The sequence below is a fragment of the Elephas maximus genome, chromosome 3 (genome assembly GCF_024166365.1).
Source record: "Elephas maximus indicus isolate mEleMax1 chromosome 3, mEleMax1 primary haplotype, whole genome shotgun sequence".
Classification (NCBI taxonomy): Eukaryota; Metazoa; Chordata; class Mammalia; order Proboscidea; family Elephantidae; genus Elephas; species Elephas maximus.
Genome location: NC_064821.1, coordinates 30,057,220 through 30,076,050, shown reverse-complemented (window position 1 = coordinate 30,076,050; position 18,831 = coordinate 30,057,220). Strand labels below are relative to the sequence as shown.

Sequence of the window (18,831 nt, the reverse complement as noted above, 5' to 3'; positions counted from 1 at the left end):
TGTTACAGGATCTGCCTGGAGTTTTTCCGGCGGGGTGCTTGTCTGCTCTGAGAGCTTTTTGCTCCGATAGCTGCCTTGGTTCATTAGGAAAGGGTTATACTCTCCACTTTGGAGACCCATCTAGACTCTCTCCATGTACCACTTCCTGACATTGATCCTGAGTTGTATCCTATTATTTCTGGGTTGTTTCCTGTTACTCCTGAGTTGTATCCATTTACCCTAATACACCATACAACCGTATGTATAGTCTGTGTGTTCTGTGAGATATTGCAGCAAGTTATCAAACCCAGAAGAGAAAGAGAATGCCGTAAGGATAGCAGCTGGTGTCAGAAATGATAGAGAAGTTGGAAAGGGAGGGAGGGTTATACTTGAACTCCACCTCGTAGGAACCAACTTTATCCTGATCCCTATGTTCTAAGTAACCAGTTTAGCACCTCTTTAGAAAGGTGTTTTCTTCACCTTAGGCTTCTTTTAGTATTTTCTCTTTAATTTTCTGTAGTTTGAATATGATATACCTAGGTGTAGATTTTTTGGTATTTATCCTGCTTGGTGTTCTCTGAACTTCCTGAATCTGTGGTTTGGTGTCTGTCATTAATTTTGTAAAATTCTCATCTATTATTACCTCAAATATTTCATTTTTTTGTTTCTACTTTCTTTCCTGTCTGGTATTGTTACAAGGCAGGCCTTTCCAGCTTGGAACTAAGCCCTGCTTCTTCCATCAAGAATGACCAAGAGAGACTCAGAGGTTCCACATGAGTAAAGATTTATTAGGGACAGAGTAAAACGCTCGCGAGGGAGAGAGGGAGAGGGGTTTCCACCTATGCTAGCCTCCAGTCTCTGACTGGACAAAGGATTCCCTAGGGCTTGTAAAAGTTTTTAGGAGGGAAAAAGGTATTCTTTATTTATTAGATGGGTGGAGATTTCCAGGAGAAGGGGAGGGATTATGAAATTCTAACTGCACACGCAGTTAGAATTCAAGACGGACTTCCTCGAAGAGATTGCTGGAACCAAGATGGAGTCCGTCACAGAGGCTGCCGGGATGTTGAACAGGACTTACTCTTGGATGTCATGCGTGCGTGATGCCTCTGGATCTTGGTTCAAGCCCCGGCAAGAGGTCCCTGCTCATGTTTGTCTCATGTGGAAGGTCATTCATAGTCCACATTGATCTTTAGTGTGCATGCTCTGCACCTGGTGAGGCCTTGAAAAACAACTCAGAAGGCTTATCAGTAATTTAAGTAATTTATCAAGTAATTTATCAAGCACACAGAGCTTTGAAATGTAGCCCCTTACCTTGTCTAAGCACCTAGTTTGTTAATCACAAGTAGTTCTCGGGTGCCAGCAGTAAAAGTTATATGGTGGTCTGCACTTAGGTTTAGATTTAATTATAGCTGGTCGAGCACACAGGGCCTTGAAATGTAGCCCTTATTTAGTTCAGCCAACCCGGTCTCTTCCCTGTCTCAGTAATCCCAATACATGTATGGTCTACCTTTTCTAATTTTCCCACAGTTTTTGGATATTCTTTTCCATCTTTTTCTCTTTTCATTTCAGTTTTGGAAATTTCTATTGACATACCTTCAGGCTCACTAGTTCTTTCCTTGGCTTTGTCTAGGCATTTGATGAACTTGTTAAAAGCATTCTTCATTTCTGTTGCAGTATTTTTGATTTCTAGCATTTCCTCTGAATTCTTTGTTCTACTTCCCATTCATGTGGTTACATTAACCATCTGTTATTACATGTTATGTATTTTATTTGTAAAACTTTTATGTATAGCCCCTAGTATGTTAATCATAGTTACATTGAATTTCCAGTCTAGTAATTCCAAAACCTCTGCTCTATCAGTGCTATATGCTTTTTCTTTGTCTCTTCAAGCTATGTTTTTGGTTTTTTAGTGTACCTTGTAATTTATTTTGAAAGCCAGAGATGAGGTACTAAGCTAAAGGAACTGGGGTCAATAGGCCTTTAATGTGAGGCTTTTTCTTTATCTGGCTAGAAGTTAGGCTGTTTACTGTTTGTTGTAGGTGCTAGAGGCCAAAATGTTCTCTGATTTTCTTGTTTTTGTCTTTCATGTTGTGCATGGGTTTCCTGGAGACTTCTTAAATAAGGCCTGAGACTTGGGTTCTTTCAGTTTTAATCTCCTGTTATTCTATACGAGCTGTACTGATGTGTTGAGGTGTGGGGGCAGGGAAGCATTCTATAGTCCAATTATTAGGTCTCAGTCTTTTAGTGAGCCTATGCTCCTGGGCAGTGCCCTCACAAGTGGTTCCCTGCTTCTCCTCTACCCCATTTTGGTGAGACAGAAAACCTGGATGGGGCTGCTGTTGGATATTTCCTTACTCCCTGTAAGTTCCGAAAAAGTAAGACTCTGGTAAAATAGTTTGCCTTGAAGCCAGGCCTTATTAAAGGGGAACAGAATAATTTGGGTGAGTTTCAAAATGATAACATTTCCTCTTCCCCCGTTTATTTTCATATTATTTTATACTGTTTACTTATGGTGCTTTATTTTTCCAGTGTCCTGAGTTCATATGTTTAGGCTATTGCTAATGACCTTGTCTTTTCTGGGAATAAGCAACGAGTCTTCCCTTTCCTGGGTATTGATTTAGGAGATAAAATTGAAGCCATTATTCCCTGACCTTGAGCATAAAAAATGTGACTTAGCTGGAGCGGGACTCAGAAGGACACATCAACTGGGCCCTGAAGTATAAAGACAGTAGCAAAGACAGTCTTGGCAAACATCTTTTAGGGAACCTTTCACATAAAGAAATCATAAACAGCACTAAAGACCCACATATTTTCCACTCTTATCTTTTTCTGTTAGCATTAAGTAAATTTGTTGGACCAATGAAGACCCTCCTGACTGTCATTACTGAAACCTTTACCAGTGATTATTAAGAAATTCAAAATGTAGAATTACAGTGATTTGGCAGTTTTTAGCCCATCTGTGAAAGGTAAAACTTTCAATGACTTTACCCAGCTGTAATGTTAATATATACTGATGGTTCTGTAACATTCTTTGGACTCGGATAGACATGGCTCTGGCAGCATGCTTGTCTGTTTCCTACTTTTGCCTCTTTGAACATATGTCAAATAAAACGTTTCTTTTTGCTTTATTATAACTTTGTGATGATTTTACACTAGAACAGTATAAAAGTCAGTGGAGTCCTTTGGCTTCTATGTCTCTTAGGTGGGACTTGTTGAAGTTGACAAGCATGCGAAATCTGTCAGAGTTTGCAAAATCATCAGTCTGCTTCCAAGTTTTTAGAATTGAAAATGTGATGTCTTTTTCCTTATCAAGCCAGGTTTCTGAATCTGTGATTTGGTGTCTCATTAATTTTGTAAAATTCTCAGCCATTGTTACCTCAAATATTTCATCTGTTTCTACTTTCTTTCCTTTCTGGTATTCCCAATACACGTATGGTCCACCTTTTGTAATTGTCCCACAGTTCTTAGAAATAGCTACTGTTTTCTAAAATAATTATTTTGCATGTCCCTGCACAGACTCACTAAAGATAAATATGCTCGTGTTACTCGCTGCTTATCCCCTTAGTGTGTTGCATTTTCCATAGAACTTATCACCGCTTGACGTTATGTTTTATTTGGTTATTTACGGTCTGCTTCCAAAGAATTTATGATCCATGTGCATCTGGATATTTGTTTTGTTCACTGCTTTGCCCACATGAAATAGGCTCTTTGTCAGTATTAAGTCAGTTTTAATAAATGAAGGAGCTAGAGGTAAGGGTCTGAAGGGAAGTAGCCTTGCCTGAGACACAGGGATTTGCTGGGAGAAGGAGCGTCATGTTGTTTGAATTGAGTAGGATGTTTCTTTTGTGTCCTTTCCTTGGTACCTTGCAGGGCCCTAGGTCATCCATGGTGGTGTTGGAGAACAACAAGCAGAATAACAACAAAACTGTGCACATATGAACAGAAATGTACTTGTCAGGAATTTAGGCTTCAAAGTCAAATTGACCTGCATTCTGAACCTGGCTCAGTAATATTCACCTGTGCAACATTTAGCAGGTGATTGATTGATTATAACTTTCCTCAGCTGTAACTGTTTGAAATAATATGTTGATGAGAGTCATAAGCTGTTGTGTCAAGAGCTTTTTGCAAAAACTTTCATGTTTCATAGATGCTCAACAAATGGAACATGTTGTCTCTAATATATTGTAGTAATGAATGCTAGGGTGTTTGATGGCTTAAATATATGTTATCTGGCCCACTGCAGTGGTGGTGACTTTTGAATTTTGGTTCTTGATCTAGACAGCTCACTTCACTCCCTGCCCTGACAAGAGGAGTCTTCTTATTCTACAGCTGGTCTGCTACTCAGTCTAATTTTAGCATCAGAAGTACAGTGTGGCATCCTTTTCTCTCCTCACTACCTGTGGAAGCCAGTGGGTTGAAGCAGTTTTTTAGAGGCCAGTCCCAAGGCCAGGGGATACTAGTAGTGAGAGTAGGGAAGTGTTTCTTGTGTGCTTCCAGAAAAAAATAACCAAACCGATTGCCGTTGAGTCAATTCCAACTCATAGCAACCCTATAGGACAGAGTAGAACTACCCCATAGGGTTTCCAAGGAGCACCTGGTGGATTTGAACTGCCAGCCTTTTGGTTAGCAGCTGAACACTTAACCACTGGCACCATCAGGGCCTTCCAGGGGCTGCAAATGTGAGAAAATTTTGTAGTGGAACCTCTGGAGAGATGGTGAATAAGTCTTTATTTCCTAGGATTCATGGGCAGTTTAACAGCTTAACCCTCTGTACGTCAATTAACTTAAAATAGGAATTTTTGGGTGTGGTGAAAACATACATATATAACAAAGTATTTGCCAATTCAGCAATTTCGACATATATAGTCCAGTGATACTGATACGTTCATCATGTTGTGCGTCCATTAAAAATGAGAATCTTAACCTCTCTTCACAGTCAGTAAATGCAGTGGCATGCATTCTGGTTCTTGCAGAGATAGGGCTTTTTGCCATGACATTAGAGTGTGTTTGCATAGATGTCTGGTTTTACGTTTGTTGAGAGGTGCTGTCACTAATAACTGGTGTATCGTACCATTGGGTCTCAAAATGTGAGAATTCTGGGGCTATCTGGATTCTCATGTTTTCTGTGTCTCATCTCAGCTCTGTTTAACTTTTCAGTACCTTTCCATGACTTCATAAAAGGAACAGAGAGGATGACAGTGTAACTGCTGAGTTGATGCAAAATAGGTGACAGACGTGTAAGAATTTATAATTGTCAAAAAGAATATTTTCTTTTTGGCAGGTAGTCCTGTCACCTCCTGATCACCTGGAGTTCTTCGAGAATATACTGCTACCCGAGGCCCTTGGGTTGCCGGTTTGTCTGGACCCCTGAGCCTACCATGGCTAGTAAGGTGCAAACTGCCAGTCTTGCAGTGTTTCTCAGTTGTTAATATTTCATCCTACTTTCACCCTCATTTTCACATTGTGTTCAGTGTTGTGGTGGGTTTTATCAAAGAAGGTGAAATTGTTTTTTTCACAAGGAAGTGATGGTATGAATGTGAAAGTAAGACTTTTATATGCGTTTCTCTAGTTTCTGCTGTGTACTTTGACTTTTTTTTTTCCTTACTCTGACTGCCCTAGTCCACGAAGATAGAAAAGAATAAGACTGTAATTAGGCAAAGTGTGGAAAGACCAGTTTAGTGTGCAGGGCAGCATTAAACCTAGGAAACAGGATACAGTCCGTCAGGAAGTGAATGCAGACAACGAAGGGAAGAGGCTGATGACTAAACCCTAGAGTCGGTCTTTTGAGAACACAGAACCTTGTGTCCAATCTCTGAATTATCAGTTTTCCAGAACTGTCAGCCTCACCCTTCCTTTTGCACACATTGGATTACATGGTACTTTGCTGATCCAGAATATATGGAATGTTTTAGGACTCAGTGGTCATTGAGGATGTGGCCGTGGACTTTACCCAGGAAGAGTGGGCTTTGTTGGATCTTGCTCAGAGGAAACTCTACAGAGATGTGATGATGGAAACCTTCAGAAACCTGGCATCAGTAGGTAAGGATGGCATCATTTTTTATTTACTCCTTTAGTTAACAAATATATGCATAGACTTTGCTACAGTATTTGGGTTGGAGAATGGGAATACCTGTTAAATAAAATAGGCTTATTCACTCCTTCTATGGAGCTTCCATATTCTGGCTCCCCCATGAACACAGAGCTCTGTGTATTTAACTAATTTCTTATTTATCTTGTGTTTGAACGTATTGAGACTCTTTAAGTGTTACAAGTGTGAGCATTGGCTTCAGGGGTCAATTTGGGGCACAAAGAGAAGATTTATGGTTTGGTACCTTGTGAACAGTTTTACTACGTTTGTTACAAGTTTGATGTGATTATTTTGCTGCAAATAAACTCAGACCTGTCCATCTCCCAAGACTCTTGATACGAAAGTATTGGCTCAGTGACAGGGAAATGTTCATGGCTCATTACTCTCTTCCCTCATTGTTATTGATTGAATTGTGTCCCCCAGTATGTGTATTGTAAATCCTAACCGCTGTACTTTGGAGGAAGGAGCCATGTTGGCACAGTGGTTAAAATGCTAGGCTGCTAACCAAAAGATTGGCATTTTGAACCCACCAGCCATTCCACAGGAGAAAGATGGGGCAGTCTTCTTCCATAAAGATTTATTGCCTTGGAAACTCTATGGGACAATTCTGCTCTGTCCTACAGGGTTGCTATGAATTGGAATCAACTCTACAGCAATGGGATACTTTGGACCTAATCCTATTTGGGAATAGGGTTTTCTGTGGTATGTTAATGAGGTCATGTAAGTGTAGGGTGTGCCTTAAACCAATCACTTTTGAAATACAAAAAGATTAGGTAGGCATAGAAGCAAGGAAGCACAAATGGAGAAAGATTGATGCCACGTAGAGATCACTAAGGAACAGAAGAAGAGAAGCGTAAAGAAACAGGGATTTTCCCTCAGAGAGAGCTGTCCGCTAGAGCTGGCTCCCTGAATTTGGACTTCTAGCCTCCTAAACTGTTAGAAAATGAATTTCTGCTTGTTAAAGCCACCCATTTGTGGTAGTTCTGTTATAGCACCAATAAGAAACTAAGACACTCATCACATGCCTTTCTCCATGGGCCCCATGTCCGCTACACACATTTATTCTCCCAAAGATACAAGAGAAAGATCTAAGGAGTGTGAAGGTAGACCTCATCCAGGGCCATTGTGTCAAGAGCACAAGGAAGGGAAGAATCCTTTGAAGGACCAGACCTGATTAGATTTGAATAAATAAATGGGATTGAGGAGACTGAACTACACAGATACCTGATCTTCCTTTTCTGACTTTCGTCAATCCTGTCACACCTGTGTTCCTGGAGAAATACCTTCCCCTTTTCCTTTTGTAACATTACATGTGCATTGTGTCCAATATCTTCCTACTTCATTCTCTTAGTTACACCCTACTCATGTCACTTTGCGTCTTAATCTTCATGAAAGTATTTCCTAGTAAATTGCTATTAGACTATTTCTTAAGTCCTGAAACAGCCAGATGCCCCAAGGTTTTTCTTTGTTCACAGCTGCCTTTTTCTTCCTGATAATTCCTTTCCTTTTTATTTCATATTGTGAACCTGTACTAAAATCATTTTGGTCAGTGTCTCAAAACCTTAATGATGGAGAAAAGTTATCCAGTGAACAGATAATAGTACAATTAATGAAGAATGGCACCTGGCCCTCTGTGGTAAGAGAAATCTTTGAATTCCATGGCATTGAAGACAAGCATAACAACCAGGAGAGACATATGAGGTGAGTGAGTGTCAGTCACACAATAAACAATAGTGCCTCAGGAGAGAGACTTGACTTGTCATGACATTAAAATATACAGATAAGTACCTCTAAAATTGTGTGTTCACAGAATTTTTAAACTATAGTATTTTCATAATATTGAATCTGATATTGAATATTTGAAATATATTTCACTTGTGCACAATTATTAGTAAGCTCTGTATTTTTGAAACACTGAGAGTAATAATGGAAGTGACTCTGCCAGATGATTTAAAATTTGAAATATGAGACAACTTGGCAAAAACATACATGTTCATTTTGTTTAATAATGATGAAATGGTAAAAAATTTATTTCAAACAGCATATTGTCTATTTTTTAACAGGAGGCATACGTTAGAAAAGCTTCATGAAAGTAAGGAAGGTATTCAGTATGGAAAAACCTTCAGCTGGATTCCAAATATTACTGTGCTTAACAGAACTCTTCCTAAAGTAAATTTTTCTGAACGCTGTAAGTGTGGAAAATTCATGGATCGTTCATCACTTAAGCATCATATCAAATCTCACAATGGATGCAATATATGTCAGTGTAAGGAATGTGGAAATCTCTGCAGTTGTCCCTCTCATCCAAGCGTTCCTATGAGAACTCTTATTGTAGAGAAACCCTGTAAATTTAAGGTGTGTGGGAAAGACTTCATTGGTATCTCAACTGTTAAGAATCATGTGACAACGCTGACTGGAAAGAAACCCTGTGAATGTAACAAATCTGGTAGCTTCTCATTCTTTGGAGCACATATGAGAGGTTATAAGTGTGAATGTAAAAAATGGAAAATCTGTACTCGTACCTCATCCCTCACTTTACATAAAAAAATTCATAGTAGAGTTAAGCCTGCTGAGTGTATGGAATGTGAGAAAGCCTCATTCATCGTTAAACACATAAGAAAACACAATGAAGAGAGGCCTTATGAATGCAAGGAATGTGGGAAGGCTTTTAGTCGTTCCTCATCCCTCATTACGCATGTAAGAATTCACAGTGGAGAGAGGCCTTATGAATGTGAGGAATGTGGCAAAGCTTTTAGCCATTCCTCATCCCTTACTGAGCACATAAGAACTCACAGTGGAGAGAGGCCTTATGAATGTAAGGAATGTGGAAAAACTTTTAGTCGGTCCTCACACCTCATTAACCATGTAAGAACACACAATGGAGAGCGGCCTTATAAATGTAAGGAATGCGGGAAAGCCTTTAGTCATTTCTCAATCCTCACTAGGCATATAAGAATTCACAGTGGAGAGAGGCCTTATGAATGTAAGGAATGTGGAAAAGCCTTTAGTCATTCCTCAACCCTCACTAAACATGTAAGAATTCATAGTGGAGAAAGGCCTTATGTATGTAAGGAATGTGGGAAAGCCTTTAGTTGGGCCTCATCCCTCACTATACATAGAAGAACTCACAGTGGAGAGAAGCCTTATGAATGTAAGGAGTGTAGGAAAGTCTTTAGTAGTTCCTCGTCCCTCACTGAACACATAAGAACTCACAGTGGAGAGAGGCCTTATGAATGTAAAGAATGCGGGAAAGCCTTTAGCCAGTCCTCATCCCTCACTAAACATATAAGAACGCACAGTGGAGGGAGGCCTTATGAATGTAAGGAATGTGGAAAAGTCTTTAGTAATTCCTCATACCTCGCTTTTCACTTAAAAATTCACACAGGACAAAAACCTTTGTAATGTGAGGAATAGGGGAAAGCCTTTAGTCAGTTCTCATGCCTCAGTACACACAGAAGAACTCACAATGGAGAGTGACCTTATGAATGTGGGAAAGCCATTTGTTGTTCCTTATTCTTCAGTAAGCATAAGAGCTCACAGTGGACAGAGGGCTTATGGATGGAGGGACTGTGGAAGAGTCTCTAGTTATTCCTCCTCTCTCTATAAACATACTAACTCAGAGTGGAGAGGTTTGTTTAGAATGTGAGGAATATGGGAATGTCTTCTGATGTCTCTCATCCTTTGGAACACATTTGAGCAGGCATTCTGGAGAAAAACGATATATGTGTAAGTAGTTTTGGCTAGCTGTCATTCCTTATTTTTTCACAAACCTGAAAGAAGATACATGGCAGAGAAGCCATGTAAGTTTAAGGAATGTGGGTAATTTTTTTTCCTCCATTCTTTGAAAAACATTTGAATTCATGCACATGGAAAAGCTTTTCCTGCCTAACCCTGCTGAACATGTGAGGAGTGACCATGGGGAGACATCGTTTAATGTAAGGTACCTGGAAACATCTACGTATCTTTTTCCATTCTTAGACAACATGTGAAACATTACACTGTGCATTGAGCCTGTGAACGTAAAAGATAATGAAAGCTTTCTCAGGATGCTGTGAGGTGATAAATTACCTTGCAGTAAACAATTTGGCCTTTTTCTGTCTTCCTGAGATAAATGGGTATGGGACCGCCAAGCCGGAGGGGAGTAAGACCGCCACAAGGTGAGGCCAATAAAAAAAAAAAAATTTTTTTTTTTTTTTAATGCAGAGGCTCGGTGAGCTTCCTGGTTGATGCAAGACATCCATGCACGTGGGAAGGTAGTACCTCTCTGGGGACTTTCCCAGATCTCACCCTAAACATCTCTTCATTTGTGTCTTTTGCACTGTGTTAAAGCTGTTACTGCAGGCATGGTACTCTCCATGAGGTGTGTCAGTTGTTCTAGCACATAATGAAACCCAAAGGAATTAGTGGGGCCAACCTGTCCGAAGTGGAAGGACAGGTTGGACTCCCGAGCTTGAGGCTGGCTTTGGCCTTTTTGGCAGTCTGAGTGCTGACCTATCCCCAGGTGGCTAGGGTCAGTGAGAAATTGTGTGCCACATAGGCAGCTGGGTTCAGAATTGAACAGGAAAGGGAAGTCTGAGATTTTCCCAGGATGCAATTGGCATGTAGAGTAGGATTTATAGTCCACCACAAGTTGGCATCAGAGGTGAGATATGTCATTCTACCCAGAATGTAAATATGTATGAGAGCTCACGCACTGGAGAGATGCTGCGATTGTAAGCATTGTGAGAATGCGTTCAATCATATCATTTTCCTTTTTGTGCACGAGGAAATCTCAACCAGAAGAATCTTATCAAAGTTACAAATGTAGAGTGTACAGTGCCTTATCCCCGTGTGCGTTCATTTCCACTTTGTATTTTCTGATGTAAACATTAAGATGATAAATATCATTCTAAGTACTCTTGTGATTCTGTGACATGGAATTTGGTAAGTAGTGTTTGTATTTTGCCTCATTTACATAAAAGTTAATTAGAACATCTCATCAACACATGGGTGTGTTGAAGTGTGTTATCTTTTTTCAGGGTGTATACCACTAAGTTCTCATGTTAGAAAATTTGATTTTAATTGAAAACTGTATGGAAAAGCAAATATTACTAAAATCTCACCACTCTTGGTATTTTAGAACTTCATTTCGGCCTTCCTTGTATGCAGAGCAATGTTTTTGACAGAATCAGGGTTGTACTGTATGTTCATTCTTGTAGTGGATATGTTTTGTGTTGGATCTCATTTATTCTTCCCAGCTACTGTCATGATCCCTGATTTACTGATGAGGAAACTGCAAAGAAAGTTTTAAGCCAAAATCATCTCACAGAAGTGTCTCTCTCTCAGATAGGGTTGTGAGAAGCAGGACTTGCATGGAAGAACAGCTCCTTCTTGGGCTAAAGGTGATGGTGGGCCCATATTCAGCCCCAACCTGACCTAGCTGCAGTGGAGCTGTCCTCACAGGCCCAGAGCCTGTGCTCACTGACTGAGCCCTGGTTTTATGATTCTGTCCATCCAAGGGTGTGTCCCAGGCAGGGAGCTACAGCTGCAGTTTCTGGATTCCACTTGGTATGCACACCCACTGCAGGGCCTAGAGAAGATGGGAGCCCAGCGAGGGTTCCTGTATTAGTGGGGACAATGCAGAGGGGCTTTTGAGCCTGCAGTTTATCCAGCGCCACTCTGCCCCATGGTGAATTGGAAGCTGCCTCACTGACTCTTCATGTAAGAGGCCTGGGAAATGGTGGCCACAGTTAGTAGAAGCCTTCAAATTAGACCTTCCTTTGACCTAGCAGTTCACCTTTTAGAATCATCCTATGGAAACTCCTGGACGTGACGGTATGTGTTTATAGTAGTGATAGTGGAAACTCTGAGAGTTAGTGGCCGCCAGGAAGAGAGTTGTAAGATTAACACCTGGCCACACACCAATATACTGAGCTGCCACTAAATGACTTTTTTCAGAAAAGTTTGCATCACAAAAGAGGCAGTTGTAGCATAATGTTGTGTGAAAGGCAGGATATAAAACTGTGTGTACGTGATGATGGCAGTTTGTCAAACATTTACATATAGATGTTGTACATTTTATAAAGGCGGACAGACCAGTCTGTGGAGACGCTCCATCCTAGAGCGTTAACAGGGATTGTCCCCTAAAGGTGAGATGATAAGTGATTCCTCATTTTGCTTCTCTGTAATTTCCGATTTTCTTAGTCATTGTTCATTGCTTGTAAAATCTTTAAATTTTTTTTTTAAATGTAAAAATACTAATTGTCTTTTGGAATGCATAGTTATATGACTTGACAAGCGCATTAAGTGTTACAATCAGCAGCCCAGTGAAAGTACAGAATAGTGCTCCTCTTCCCTCTAAAACCCTCCCTCATGCTGCCCCTTTTTAGTCAGGCTATCTCCAGACTCTGAATCCCTGGCAACTGTCTGTACATTCTGGCACTGTGTGGGCTGTTGATTCTGGCTCCTTTCACTTAGCTTAATTCATTTGGGAGTCATCCATGTTGATGGATGCGGCAGGTGTTCCTCTTTATTCTGGGTCGTATTCTGTGATACAGACATACCACGGTTGGTGTATTCACCATTTGGAGGATGTGGACTTCTGGTTGTTATGAATAAAGCTCATATAAACCGTCCTACAGAGACTTTGGAGCCCTGGTGGCATAGTGGTTAAAAGCTGGGCTGCTAAACAAAAAGGTGGCAGTTCGAATCCACCAGCCTCTCCTTAAAAATCCTATGGGGCAGTTCTGCCCTATCCTTTCGGGTCACTAGGAGTTGGAGTTGACTCGACGGCAGTGGGCTTGGGGGGTACAGGCTTTCTGTGCACAGAGACAGGGACTCTTGTGGCTCTGCATCTCCAGGGCCGGCAGGACTGCTGGCAGTAACATCTGAAGGCAGAACCTGCCATGTCTGGGGAAGAAGTGGAGGGTGCAGTGGGTATGAGAGGTGGCTGGATGGGCCGTGGCCACTGCATGGGAGTTTGCTCCCGGTCTTGTATCTGTCCTGCTCTTGCCTAGGGCCTGCTGGACCATCTTGAGCCCAGGAGTCCCTTCCCTCTGCCCAGAGCTGTTGTTCCATCATTGCATCAGAAGTCAGCCGCTCCAGTCCCTGATGTACTGAGGCCTGGACAGGGGCAGGGTCTGCCAGTCTTGAACCAGGCCTATGCATCATCCTTCCTCTGGGCATTCTGCAAAAAAACTCACTCCTTACTCCCTGCCCTGATGTGGCTCCTGCTCACTTCCCTCTCCTCTTTTGGATTTCAGCTCAGAGGCCAGGCTTGAATGAGCCACAGGCTTCTTCTAGAGTCTTTGCTGTGCCTGCCCTTATGGGCCACTTACCTCAGGGCCTGGAGGGTGAGGCTGTGAGGGACAAAGACCTAGAGTCTGGGCTCTGCAGCGAGGCTGCCTGGTTCGGGTCTGGCTCCTGCACCTACCAGCTTGGGCCTGCCTAACCTGTTTCCCCATATGTTCAGAAGGAGTGATAACAGAACCTTTTACAGACTGCTGATATGAGGATGACGTCAGCCCACACCCACCAGGGACCTAGATCAGGTCAGATCCAGCAGAGATGGGTCAGTGAGGGCTGGGCCAGTGTCCTGTGACTGTCTTCTGGCCCCTGGATGATGTGTTCCGTGATCCCAGTGCCAGGGTGACCCCTTAGGGCACTGACAACTCAGGAAGCTGGCAGGTTGGCACTGCTTCCTTTGCAGTGGTGCCTGGTGCACATAGTCTGGGTTCCCAGTCTGTTATCAGGTCCCATGCCCGGGTGTGGATGATTCTGGCCTTGGCCTTTCCTCCTCCCTGAGTCCTGCTGGGAGAGGGAGAAGGTCCGAGCACAAGTCCAAATCCAGAGCCTGGCATCTGAGGCTCTTTGGCCCCAAAGTTGCTTATTAGGCCCCTTGTCTCCCTCAGCCTTGTCCACAGCCATTCCTTTGCCCATACTATTCCCTCCACCCAAATGCCAATCCTCCTCTTCTCTGGGTTCTTAACGTTTTACCCTCCTTTCAAGGCCCTGCTCCCTCTCACCTCCTCTGAGCAGGAGGCATATTCCCTGTACCCTGCCACAGAGGGGCAGATGGGTGTGTACTGCACAGAACTCTGAGTTCGGTAACTCAGAATGTTTAGAAATAACATTAAGTTAAAATGGAATTCCCTGAAGTAACAGTGAATTTCCTGCTCACTGTAGCCACCACCAGGAAGCCTGCTGGGCTTTAGTGGGCCAGATGGGTCCCATCACCTGTGCTTGACTTTCACTGGCAGACCTTGAGCCTTGGTGGGTGAGGGCCTGGTTTGTCCTGCCCCATCCTGAGGCCTCGCCAGAGGAAGCTCTTAGCTTTTTTGCTAAGAGTAGGAATGAAGCAGGAAGCAGGAGGTTTGGAGTGAGGGGGCCAGAGGAAGGGCCACTATAGTGGGGTTGTTAGACCTTGGCAGTACCACTGAGGCCCCGGAGCCCCGGTGTGTGCCTGCTGCTGCTGCTGCTACTGTGCTCTTGGCCCAGAAGTGGGCTCCCCGAGCACTGGGCCACCCCAAACCACACTGGGCCCCTTAGCCCAAAAGTCCCCCAAAGGGGGATGAGTCTGGTTTCTGCCCTGGCCTCATGTTGAGGACCCCTTTCTTTCCTGGAGCACCTGCGCTAGCTATTCCTCTTCATGGGCTCATCTCCCAGCATGTTGGGACTTCTGTGCTCAGGGACAGACTGGGTGCAATTGGAAAGGTCCTTCACCTAGGGCTAGGGTCATGGCTGAAGGAGACTCTCTTTCCCCGGGGCTGCAGTGTGGGAGATGAGATTGTGCCCTTCGTGCTTGTTGTACCCTTTGCCCGCACTCTGTCCTCACCAAGGGTGTGTGCAGGCAGCACTGGGAGGACCCTTGCAGGGACGCCCTGAGGAGATTGCTGCATGGAGGTCCCTGCGTGTGTGTGGCTGGAACAGAAGGACCTTTAATGCCCGCTCTGCCCCAAGCCTGAGGCGTGGCCCTGTGTCTCATCCACACTGTCACCACGCAGCTCTGGCTCTGGATCGTGGTCTTAGGACTCCAGACTGTCAGAGCTTGACTGAGGCCCTCCTTAAAGGCCCCTCCTCAAAAACTCTGGTGGCAGTTTTTCTCCATCTCTTTCCCTTCCTGACTACCTTTCTTCTTTCTTTTGGACTCCCAGGATCGTGCCTGCCTCCCTTCCTGTTGTCCCTACTAACTGGAGGTCCGAACATGGGAAATTGGCATGACCCTTCATCCTGTGGGGGCTGCTGCCCAGTGCGGCCTTGTTATCCAGACTTGATTTGGAGAGGAACTGGAGCCAGAGGCTGCACTGTGGGTGCACAAAGGGGGCGGCTCAGGCTAACATGGGGGTTAGAAATGTGGGTGACACCGGAGCCGGGCTCCTGCAATGACAGGCTGGAAACAGTGTTTGGAGGGTGGGATGATGACGGTGACCAGAGGGTTCCAGCAAGGTCTGCCCGAGGTGGCTGCAGGATCAGGTCTCTGGCGCGGGCTTTGTGGCTGTTTGCACACTTCTGCACATCGATTTGCCCTTTGGCAGATGGAGGAATTGAGGTTCAGACAAGATGGTCAGGGGCGTGTCCAAGGTAATCCACATGCACACACCAAGAGCTCTTTGAGGACAAGGACTTTATCTTTTTCATCTCTAGGTACCTATCATCTATCTCTGACACTCGCTGATTCCCCCCACCCCCACCCCCCTGATCGTTCCACACACATGCCCATAGAACCCACCAGATTTCCTCCATCCCCCTCTCCATGTCTGCTTCCCAAGCCAGAGAAGACATGGAGACCCTGAAAAGTCCACCCTAATCTTGCAGTCACCCTGTGCCACCTTGCTGCTTTTCACCAGGAAATCACTCAGACTGGCTGAACATGTGTTGACAAGCAGTGAGTGTGCAGATCTGCTTGAATAAACAGACCACGGTGCTTCATTTCCCATCAGTGTGTCTACTGGGGGCTGCTAAAGGCCCCAACTCTACTTGTATAATCTGCTCACACAATTAATTTGCTCAGCAGGTCCTTTCATCACAATGTAAAGGCCCATTTCAGCCTGTCCTTTTCCAGGTTATTGTGAGTCTGGGATGCATGTGTTATCGTCTTCACTTACACGGCCAGAGCATCCCAGAGTTACGAGCAGAAATCAGGGGTCCAATTGGAGCCCTCCAGCCTCACCCCCACACCATCCAGAAGCCCCATTTAAAAGCAGAGCGATGCATCCTCAGAGCATCCTGGTGTGGGGCAGCCTGAATACTGGGGTGTTGTGGGTGTTGCTGGCTGAGGCCAAAGTCATTTTCATCAGTGCCAAAAGGTAACTCTATAACCATTAAGTTACTTTCCATTCCACCCACACTCCATCCTGCCATCAAATCAGCTCCAATTCAATATAACAGAACACTGCCCAGTCAGTCCTTCGCTGTCCTCACAATTGTTGCTGTTTGAGCCACTGTTGCAGCCACTGTGTCAATCCATTTCATTGAGGGTCTTTTTTTGTGTGTGTATCCTCTACCTTACCAAGTATTATGTCCTTTTTCATGGACTGAATCCTCCTGATAACATGTCCTACGTACATGAGAAGTCTTGCCATTCTTGCTTTCAAGGAGTACTTTAGTCCACAAAATGTCGTCTTTGTTTTTGCAACACTTTAAAGAGGTCTTTTGCAGCCGATTTGTCTAATGCATATATCATTTGATTTTCCGACTCTACTCCCATGGGTGTTTATTGTGGATCCACGTAAAATGAAATCCTTGACAACTTCAGTATTTTCTGTGATTATCATGATGGCCCAGTTGTGAGGATTTTTGTTTTATGTTGAGGTGTGATCCATAATGAAGGCTGTAGTCTTTGATTTTCTTCAGTAAGTGCTTCAAGTCCTCTTCTCTTTGTTCAGGCAAGGTTGTGTCATCTCCATATGGCAGGTTGTTAATCTTGATGCCTTGTTTTTCTTCATATACTCCAGCTTCTCAGATTATTTGCTTAGCATACAGATTAAGTATAGTGAAAGGATACAAACCTGATGCATATTCGTGTCCAATGCATCAAATCTATTCTTGAGATGGTCTTCAAATTCAGGTGGGATAGATTCAAGGTGTATTTTGGTTTTCATGGACCACTAATCTGCTTCCTCTATGAATTTGTCTATTTTGCATATTCCAAATAAATGGAATCATACACTACGTGATCATTTATGTCTGACTTCTTCACTTAGCATAAGGATTTTGAGGTTTATCCACGTTGTGCTCCTTTGCCCATTTTTAAATTGCATGGTTGAATTGTTGAGTTGTTAGCCTTTTTTTTTTTCCCCTGTATTTTGGATATTAGATCTTTATCACATATATAATTTGCAAATATTTTCTCCCATTCTGGAGGTTTTCGTCACTTGATAATGTCTGTAATGGTTGTCAACTTGACTGGGCCATGAATCTCAGTGTTTTGGCAGTTATGTAAAGATGTAATCACCTCCATGATGAGATATGATATAATCACTTTCATGATGAGATTTGCTGTGAGCAGCCAATCAGTTGAAAGCTGGTTTCCTTTGATGTGGTCTGCATCCAATATATATGGTCTTTCTGGCAAAGCTCACTGGCTTTTGCTTGTTCTGGATGATGCATCCCACTTGTCAACATCCTACCTTTGATTCTTGGGACTTGAGCCCATGGTTTGCCATATTGCCTGCCAATGATGGGATTTGTTGGCCTCCACAGCCTGTGAGCCAGCAGCCTGCCATGTTACCTGCTGATCTTGGATCTGTCAGCCTCTGAAGCCCATGATCCAGCAGCCTGTTGTCTGACTGCTGATCTTGGGTTCATCAGCCCATGACGCTATGTGAGTCAGGAGAAGCCTCCAGCCTGACACCTGATCCATGGACTTGGGACTTGTCAGCCTTTACCATCGTATTAGTCATTTCCTTGTAATAAATCTCTATCTATGTATACGTACACACACACACACACACACACACACACACACACACATACACATGAGCTTCACTGGTTTTCTTTAGAGAACCCAGCCTAAGACATTTGGTACCTAGCATGGTTCTACAGAAACAAAATTTTAAGGATGAGCTTTCTAAATTGGTTCTCAAGCCTGGTTAGTCTTAAAGATGTTGATTACTCTGCTTCCAGTAGTAAAGAAAAAAAAAAAGAAGGCAATATTAGTCTGTGACATGAGGTGGCAATAGAAATACGCAACATATCACCACCAATAGATCAAGTATTGGTGAGAGGTGAGGCTCTGGGTGATCACATTTGATACTTTTCTACAATCTTGTCAGAATGAGAAAGGTAAGGAAGCTGGTTAGTTGGTCCTTTCAACTAGACAAAATGGTGAGAAAAGAGATGAGCTCAGGGCTTCAGAGTCAAAGCTCAAGCACCACATAAATGACCTCAAAGTTGCCATTTGTGCCCTAAAAGAAAGCCTATTTCTTGTAGTAACAGAGCTGATATTGCCGAAAACCAAACGCAGAGTAGTATCCTGAGAGTGGCTGAATTACACTACTTGAATTCCCACACTCAAATGGTGTCTGAAGTTAAAGCAAGGGCATTGATTGGGAGGAAATGGGATCCTGAAACTTGGGATAGGGACATATGGGCAGATAATCAGGAAACTTGAGACACAGAGCCCATAAATTCCATTGAATTGCTCCTGCCAACAAAACCATTAGCCCCTCCACCCCCATCTGATGACATTTACCCAGCTGTGTCTGAAAAGCCTTTGAGATAGCACCTGGAGCAGTGTCTGAGTCATTGCCTGGTGCATCATCTGAGGCAAGTGTCTTACAAGACAT

The 18,831-nt window shown here is 43.3% G+C and overlaps 1 protein-coding gene across 1 annotated transcript in view; it reads left to right on the top strand.

Moving 5' to 3' along the window:
- The window catches only part of LOC126072201 (zinc finger protein 699-like), a 30,519-nt gene extending 13,143 nt beyond the window's left edge, over positions 1-17,376 (top strand). Inside the window, exons 3-5 of the mRNA XM_049877021.1 lie at positions 5,892-6,018; positions 7,618-7,768; positions 8,131-17,376. Coding sequence (XP_049732978.1) covers positions 5,892-6,018; positions 7,618-7,768; positions 8,131-9,469 — 1,617 coding nt within the window. The 3' untranslated portion in view covers positions 9,470-17,376. The remainder of the gene's footprint in view (positions 1-5,891; positions 6,019-7,617; positions 7,769-8,130) is intronic.
- Positions 17,377-18,831: the final 1,455 nt, after the last annotated feature.